Raw genomic sequence first — 9,195 nt, forward strand, 5'->3', positions numbered from 1 at the left:
ATTCCTTTTTTCTTGCCGTTACGTTGCTGCTGCCTAAACCCTCTAATGTTTAACTTATAATCATGATTTCTTTGTGCAAATGACCTAAAGCATATAGAGTCCTCACAATCCATAGCAAACCAAGAGCTTTATACAAGAAGAATCATACTTTTCAGGTGAGTGAAAAACAGACAGAATGAGGTTCATTTCTTATTTCCCCAAAGAAGAGATGTGCAGTGCCTATGTAGGTGAGCTGATGAAGACTGTGTGTGCAATGATGATGTTGCGAGCTGCTTACTTGCAGCCAGACAGAAGACAGAATCGTCAATTCCTTTAAGGCAATCGATGCTCTCAGTTCTGCTACACCTGTACCATCAGTGAAGGAAGGAGGTTTGAATTACGCAAGAAGCGATACACATACTGTATATAGGGTCACCTTGTTACTGGGTAAAGCTAGCCGAGTGATGGACTGTGATAACATACAGCATATCCCTCTAAACATATGAACACTGCACATGTATGGTGGAGAAAGAAATTCTTCATGTACCACCAGTTCTCCTGGTGAAGGTGACTACTTGCTATCTATGTGTTTTCCCCCTGAACTCACTAGAATCAGCAATTTGCTTGTCATAGTAATTTCATTAGAGCAAATTTTGTGAAAGTGCAGACTAAACAAGAAGCTATTCTCCATATATATCTTAAATCATAGAAGCATTACCTCCTAATCCAGGCCTGAGACGGTTATCATATCCATCCAGGAGTCTGTCTAAAATTCTTGTGAATATGGTGATGTTATTTTTTGCATCATCATCCACACCTTGTGCTAACACTTGCCTAGACAAAAAAAAAAAAAAAAGATACGCCGAGGGTTAACATATCGGACATGACAGAACCAATGCTTGTGGATGATTTTGAAATTGGGTGATGTAGCCACCACGGTTTCAGCATCAGCAATAAAGTTGGAAGACTCGTAACAATATGTTTTATTGTGACATTAATTATATAACCGAATGTATGCACATAAAGAGACACTTTGTTAATGCAGCAATACGGCATGATCGGAAGGGTAGGCCTTACTGATCAGGCATGAAACTTTAGGGATGCATTGACTGCATTGACAAAATATTATATGTCACTGCTAAAAGTGTATCTTTTATTGTATAATACAAATAATGCAAAGACAAAGTCAGATTCAATAAAAATGTATGTTGTAAAAATTGATCAGAAGTTTGATGAGGAGGAGATATAGATATTGATACTTTGGATTAAAATAAAAATGGGTTTGGTATTCACCGGGCATGAAAACATTGTCTATTATAAGCTTCTCCAGAAACATCTTAGTCGATAAAGTGATTAAAATACATTGCGTTAAATGTTCCATAATGCATTAAAAAGGAAAAAAACAAACAAAACAAAATCTAAGGAGTAGAATTCAGTGCTAAAAATATAGGACTGGAAACTGGATAAATAGGGAGTGAATCATAATAATACTACATTATAGAATAATACAAATAATATTTCATGTTTCAATACGTTATGTTCTGGCAAATATAATTTCTGGCTCTGTTTTACTAACTTTATAGTTTTACTTCAACCATTCTATTGGTTGAGCAAATTTGCAAAATAACAGAAAATGAAAAAAACGAGCTTGCCAAAACTAAACTGAAGGTAAGCTTAGGAATAAAACATTGGGTATCCTGTGCTGAATCATAAAAGAAGCTAGTTACAATTAATGCTCGGGCCTCCGCTGAGTTATTTTGGGCATATTTCTTAGGAACGGCATGAATCATAAAGCCCTATGAGAAAGGGGTAAATTATCCCTTTTTGCGAAATAACATCACAGATAAATATACCGTAAGCTGTGACAGAAAGAAAACACTACCTTTGTATTTATGTTGACATTATAAAGCTAAACAACCAGCAGAAAGTTGACTAATAAAGCAGCCGCTGTTTGTGTTGCCATTGTACACTAGCGCCACCTAGAGGGTCTTAAAACAGATTCTGATTCTTTTTCCAGGGACAAGACTGTTTCTGAAAAATACTGTAGTAACTTCAGGTTGGATGGCAGTAACTCCAGGCACTTCTTTCTCATACAGTTCTGCAGATTTGCAGACTTCATGGGAATACAGAAAGTTGGTGGTGCACTTGTATACGTCTACATCGGGACTCTATTGCTTATAGCCAAGAATCCAATCAGTGGATATAATGGGCACACTCAATAAGAGGCTCTGCTCCTTGCAGATAACAGCTATAGGGCACTGTGCACTTGCAGCATTACCGAATCACCCATTCTTTAAAGTAATGTGACTTTTCCAAGCATTATGCTCCAATTAGCTTCTTATTGCTAAGGGCCAGTGTCAAATATGTTTTAATTAAAATACCAAAAATGTCTAGCAGCCAGAACCCAGCTAAAGGTGATTAGCACAGTGTAAGATAATACAACATGGAAACATTAGCTCACCTTGATGACTCCCACATCACAATGGTGACAAGCAGGGCTATCCTTCTGCAGAACAGCCGCCTATTATCCATTTTGGCTTTCATAACAAGAGACCTGGGATAGAAAGAAGAAATAAATAAGAACATTATTGGGAAGCACTTGGATAAGAAGAACAGAGCTGAGGAACTTATGGAGCATGCAGAGAGGTTCAAAAAGAGGGTCCAGGTGGATATAAAAAGGTCCACAATGTCACAGTCACCATGGACACAGTCTCACCATGAGCACACAAGAAAGTCCATGTGAACCATGAAGCTCTTATGGCCATCTGGGTTCTGCAGACATAGTTTAGAAGGTGCATGAACAAAGGTTCTGCAGTGGAAAGTCCACAAGGACCATGCATGGAGAGAATGCAGAAGCACTTTATGAACCTTGAAGAAGGCATAATAGAAAGTCCTCAAGAGCTAGGAATAAAACCCCTCCAAGCATCTTCCTGGACCATAACCCTCTTACCTGGAATATCAGTCTCAGCACCATGTGCTGCCCCACTTTGACAGCATGGTCCTTGCAAACCACTATTCCTCTGCTTTACACATGTACACTACTCAAGAAGGACCACAGGGACTGCCACCGAAAGGCTGGCAAGACATAAGAGCCAAAGGAGAATGCCAGAGCACTAGACAGATCATGCATAAGCCATGGATACTACAATGTAGAGCAGACACAACCAACAAGCTGAGGCTCTGGCATCTCCGGGGGTCGCAAGTTCCTTACAATCCACCAGACACAATGATGAGGAGCCTCCTCCACAAAGGCTCATTGTTGTCTACCTGGAAGGGATGCAGGGGATGGTGCCAGCCCGGAGCCTGCAGAGGATGCTGGAGTTGCAGGTGCAGAGAGGCTGCAGTAGCTGAGATACATCCAGATCCTGGCTGCTCTGAATGGAGGAGGGTCTGAGCGGGAGCGCGCCGCCGATGCTGCTGTGGGGGGCGCGCACTAGTGCCTGTGCACGCGCCCAGCTCTGGGAGTCCCCTCAGCACAGCAGACAAGGATGGAGATGGGGGAGAAGAAAGGAGCTGCACACGGTGTGCGGTCTCCCACCTACATATGATGGAGATATGATGCTCCCTGCACCCAGACATCTCCTAGATCTGCAGCTGCAGCATGCCTGGGTCCTAGAGCCTGCAGATCTCTCTGCATCTTCCAACCTGCTTCACTGCTGCTGCTGCATCATCCATAAAGCCACCACTTCAGTAAGCAGCTACTTACCCCATAGGAGAAGAGCAAATTGCACCAAAATCCATTTAAAAAAAAAAATAATTTAATTAAATGTTTTATTTTTATTTTCATTTAATTGGTTTTCATGTATTACATGCATATCATTGTTACATAACTCATGCAGCAGTGCTCCTCTGATCTTCTGCAATGTGAACTCTATGTGCCTGGTATGTCAGCAACCTAACTACATGGAAATCAATAGCATGATCCCATGTGGCTGGTAATATAGGTCCAGTATCATCCCGGGCTAATGAGGCGGATCCCCCCACGGCCCCCCCTAGATTACTGGCTTTATTTCAGGAGACCGGGGTCTGGTTTCTTCTTGGCAGCCAATATCCTGCTGGCTCCATAAGAAAGTGCTTGCAGGTAATAAGTCTTCTGCATAGTCAGTCATTATCCGTATCTGGCTTCGCCAGGTCATTCAGTGCTGTGCGTTACGGTGATTTAGGATGACTATGCCATGCTATCGTCCATTTCTCCATCCTGGGTAGGAGTTGTGATTGTCCCCTTACTTCTGCCATTGCTGCTGAAATCCACTTCTCTCTTCCATGCCTCTTGTTTCTCAGATTCCGTGTATCATCATCACGCAGTCGGCACCGGTGTTGTCTAGGCTTCATCCTGATTGACTCCCTACAGACGTTCTACAGATGTAAAATATTAGCAAGATAAAGGCTGGCAGAGGATATTTCATGGATTTGACAGAACACGGTTCAGAGGACTACATCTAATGCTGTACGTTTTGTATCTGTCAAAGGAAAAACAAAGCAACGATGTACCTTATATATATGTAGATATCATCCGAAATCTGATCCACATGTATTCCTCATTATCATACAGCCCCGGTCAGAGCCATTGTAGCTTATAATCCATTCAGAACAGAATCTCCTTTCCTGGATCTGCGCTGTTTATACATTTAGAGGTATTTAGATCCATAACCTGACCTCAAGGAGCATTCATTAAAAGGTAAACTTAGTGTGGGGACGTCACCTATAGAATCGTCACCATATTGCCTCTCTGTAATCAGGGGCGTACCTACCACCTAATCCGCCATAGGAAGTGGTAAGAGGAGTGGTGTTTCATAGGACTGCAGGTGTCATCTACTATATTATCTGTACTCAGAGAGATACCACTGTGTTATCAATGGCGTTACATAGGACTGCAGGTAACATCTACAACATTATCTGTACTCAGAGAGTTATCACTGTGTTATCTGTAGTGTTACATAGGACTGCAGGTGACATCTACTACATTATCTGTACTTAGAGAAGTTATCCCTGTGTTATCAGTGTTGTTACATAGGACTGAAGGTAACATCTACTACATTATTTGTACTCATAGAGTTATCACTGTGTTATCTGTAGTGTTACATAGGACTGCAGGTAACAACTACTTCATTATCTGTACTCAGAGTGTTATCAGTGGTGTTACATAGGACTGCAGGTGTCATCTACTATATTATCTGTACTCAGAGAGCTACCACTGTGTTATCAATGGCGGTGCATAGGACTGCAGGTAACATCTACAACATTATCTGTACTCAGAGTGATATCACGATGTTATCCATGGTGTTACATAGGACTGCAGGTGACATCTACTAAATTATCTGTACTCAGAGAGCTATAACTGTGTTATCATTGGTGTTACAAAGGACTGCAGGTAACATCTACTACAGTAACTGCACTCAGAGTTATCCCTGTGTTATCCATGTTGTTACATAGGACTGCAGGTGACATCTACTACATTATCTGTACTCAGAGAGCTATTACTGGGTTATCAGTGGTGTTACATAGGACTGCAGGTAACATATACTACATTATCTGTACTCAGAGAGTTATCACTGTGTTATCCATGGTGTTACATAGGACTGCAGGTGACATCTACATTATCTGTACTCAGAGAGCTATAACTGTGTTATCAGTGGTGCTACAAAGGACTGCAGGTGACATCTACTACATTACCTGCACTCAGAGAGTTATTCCTGTGTTATCTGTGGTGTTACATTATAACCGTAGGGGGCAATGTAAATCCTGAGGGCACTTCAGGGCGAGCATTATAACTAGAGATGAGCGAATTGCTTGAAAATTCCATTTGGCCGATTCACCGAATTTCACAATTTTTTTTTTCTTCGTGATTAATTACTTCGCCACGCAGCACATTTTTTTGTAAGTAGCGGGTGCAATGACAGGGAGCTGCGATAGTGCCGCCTCCGTCATTGTACCCTTCAGATGCCGTGTTCATACATGATCGCGGCATCTGAGTGTACAAACAGTGTAAAATTAACATAAAAAAAAAATTACATCAAACTTACCACGTCCATTTGCGCAACTGGCCGGCACGAGATTACGTCATCACGCCGGCTGGCCGAGATCTTCAAGCAAGATGGAGGCTTGCAGCCCTTCGCGCGCAAATGGAAGCGGTAAGTTTGATGTAATGTTTATTTTTAATGTTAATTTCACACTGTTTGTACACTCCGATGCCGCGATCATGTATTTTCGTGTGGCACTGTAGGGCTTCAGAACTTGATCTGAAAGATCAACCCCGCCCATGTGCCTGTTGTAGTCCAGAATGCAATCTGGTTTGGGGACTGTGGTAGTGGTACCACGTACAGGGGAAGGGAAACCGGTGTTAGTGTGAATGGTGGTCAGCAAAAGGACATCCCTCTTGTCCTTGTACTTAACCACCATGTTCTCATTGAGGAGAGCACGACTGTCTCATTTTCTTAGTGGTTGCCTCTAGTGAGGCCTCTCTAATTTTTGTGCACTGTGCCGCACACCACAGTACCTCTGGAACTTAGAGACTGGAAAAGTGGTAGACTAGTGTAGTAATTATCCACGTATAGATGGTAACACTTATCCAGCAGTGGGTGCATTAAGTCTCACACTATCTTCCCACTTACTCCTACTATGGGGGGGCATTCTGAAGGTTCAATCCTGGTGTCCCTCCCTTCATAAATCCTGAATTTGTGAGTGTATCTAGAGCTACTCTCACAGATTTTATACAGTTTATGCCATATTTTGCTCGCTTGCTGGGCAGGCACTGGGGGAATCTTACCCTCCCTTTGAAAAGTAATAGGGATTTGCTTATGCAGACATTTTTTTCTGGGGTGTACACTTCTAAAAACTTTGGTTTGAAGTGGTCAAGGATGGGCCTAATTTTGAACAGACGGTCAAATGCGGGGTCATTCTCGGGTGGGCACGGTGCATTATCGTTGTAATGCAAAAACGTAAGTCTTGATTGGAATCGATTACGGGCCATGGTATTACTGTAAATTGGAGTGTGGTACAAGACATCCACACTCCAATACTGATTAATTTTAGATTCTTTTAATAACGCCCATATGCAGAAAGAGCCCCCAAATGGTCATTATTTCTGCTACATTTACTGGCGTCCAACCTACGGGTTTAGCATAGGGCGATGTGGGGTTCTGGGAAAAAAATTGCTGGGCAAATAAATTTGTTTGGGTTACCATCAACTTTATAAAATATTCAGAGAAAAAGATAAAAATAAAAAAATATCTGTGAAGCCTGCACAATCTATCTGAATTCCTGAGTTGACCACAAACTCAGGAATTTGGGGCTAATAATCCTCAGGAGGTGTGGTCCATGTGGGCTCACTATGGGGGGCTGCCTCAGCTGTTGTTCTGGGGCGCCTTCTAGAGGGTCCCTCATCAGCGGATGATGATGATAAGGGAGTAGAGGAAAGTGGCATGCTCTTCTCCCTCACTGGCCAACTCAGTATCGGAGGCAAGGATGGCGTATGCCTCTTCAGCTATGTATAGTCGTTGGGACGGACGGGCCATTTTTTTTTTATGGGTGTGAAATGTGTAAACCTTTATTTAGTGCGAGGGGTGTGTATGTTGTGTTTTCACACGTGAAGGGGCTTGTAATAAATTCTAAATTAAATTTAGGAGAAAAAGTGTTTTCTGCAAAAAAAAACTTGCAATGCAAACTGAACAGACGCGATCATTAATGGACACTACTGATCGATGCTCAATGGTTACAAAATGCACGCATGCAGATAGTTCGTTTGTGCAAAATTCTTAACGACACTAACTGAAATTTATATAGATATATATATATATATATATATATATATATATATTTGTAATCACGGCTACCTGTGTGACGAAGGCAACTAGAGACATGACCTATCAACCTGCCTAACTAACTAGATCTAAGTGGCTTGAATTGTGCCATAACCGCTGCATAGGAGGGACGCCTATAAGAGGGCATACCCTGTAAGATGTAACATGAAAAAGAAGAGCGGGTTGGGAGGGTACACAGCACCGACGCTGAGCCCGGAGGGGAACACCTATGAGGTTAATAAAGGCTGCTGCCGCCCCTCCCACAAATACAGGACTATAAATCGGTCTTCATACTTGTGGTCACGGCTACCTGTGTGAAGAAGGAAAATAGAGATATGACCATCAACCTGCCTAACTAACTAGATCTAAGCGGCTTGAATTGTGCCATAACCTGCTTTGTAGGAGGGACGCCTAAAAGAGGGAAAAACACCACAACTCAATGATTGGCAATACTTTATTACAAACCAACACTACATGACCAAATCCTGAAATGCAAGCAACATCTCTTGATTGGCCTGAGGTATATACCTATTAAAACACAAAGAGCACCTACGACCTAGTTTGCGGATAATATGGTCCGGCACTCTGTTCCTGGAGGCAGCGGATGATGCACCTATCCTGAAAGAGTGACCCGACGCGGTTGCCGGGTTCAATCCTAAATTGGACACCAGCATGGACATCGGACATGACATACAAACCTGAAACGGCAAAAGAGGACCGTCTGGGTCTCGGTCTGTAAGACTGTCAGTTACTGCTGAAAAACCTGAACCGGGCACCATGAATGAGACGTCGGAAAGAAAATGACCTGAGTGGGGGATCCTGTCTGAGATGTCCTGGTGATGGGTAAGGACAGCGTGTAACCGTCAGGGCTTAGGCTCAACTGGTTGAGGTTGACAAACCTGCTATTGGTGGAGTTGCACGTGAACTCGCCCGGCCTCATGAACCCGTAGAATGCTAAGTAGATGGCGGCTTTGAGCACTAAACTGGGTAGTACACTGAAAGGGGCTCTATCCAACATGTCAGACAAGTCCCGAAAGATCTTACCAGTGATGGTCTGTCTGCGAGGCTGGCCTTCCGTACTACATTTACCCAAACCTCTCAAGGTGGCCGTGATAACATGAGCAGAAAATAGGGACCCCCGCTCCGGATCACTTATGGCGGAGAAATGTTGGACCCCTGCCAGGTAGGATCGAACAGTGTTGTGGGACAACTTCAACTCCGAGTGGCAGTATCCTATGAACGCCAAAATATAATCTATAAAGCTAGTATTTCCCTGGGGGTATCCCTCCTTAAACCTGCCAAACAGATCCTAACCTGTGTTGTAATTCCTAGCCGTGTTAGATGACAGTGACCTGGCTACCAGGCTGTGTGCAGTAACCAGATGGTTTGCTAGTCCAGAATTAACGCTGAGTAAGGA

General features: G+C 42.9%; 1 protein-coding gene across 1 annotated transcript in view; it reads right to left on the reverse strand.

Annotated features, from left to right (window-relative positions):
- Positions 1 to 3,325, reverse strand: part of GABRA2 (gamma-aminobutyric acid type A receptor subunit alpha2) — a 228,773-nt gene extending 225,448 nt beyond the window's left edge. Inside the window, exons 1-3 of the mRNA XM_044292642.1 lie at positions 3,247 to 3,325; positions 2,441 to 2,533; positions 698 to 813 (exon numbers count right to left, since the gene is read on the reverse strand). Coding sequence (XP_044148577.1) covers positions 698 to 813; positions 2,441 to 2,523 — 199 coding nt within the window. The 5' untranslated portion in view covers positions 2,524 to 2,533; positions 3,247 to 3,325. The remainder of the gene's footprint in view (positions 1 to 697; positions 814 to 2,440; positions 2,534 to 3,246) is intronic.
- Positions 3,326 to 9,195: the final 5,870 nt, after the last annotated feature.

Source organism: Bufo gargarizans, chromosome 1 (assembly GCF_014858855.1).
Source record: "Bufo gargarizans isolate SCDJY-AF-19 chromosome 1, ASM1485885v1, whole genome shotgun sequence".
NCBI classification, from domain to species: Eukaryota; Metazoa; Chordata; class Amphibia; order Anura; family Bufonidae; genus Bufo; species Bufo gargarizans.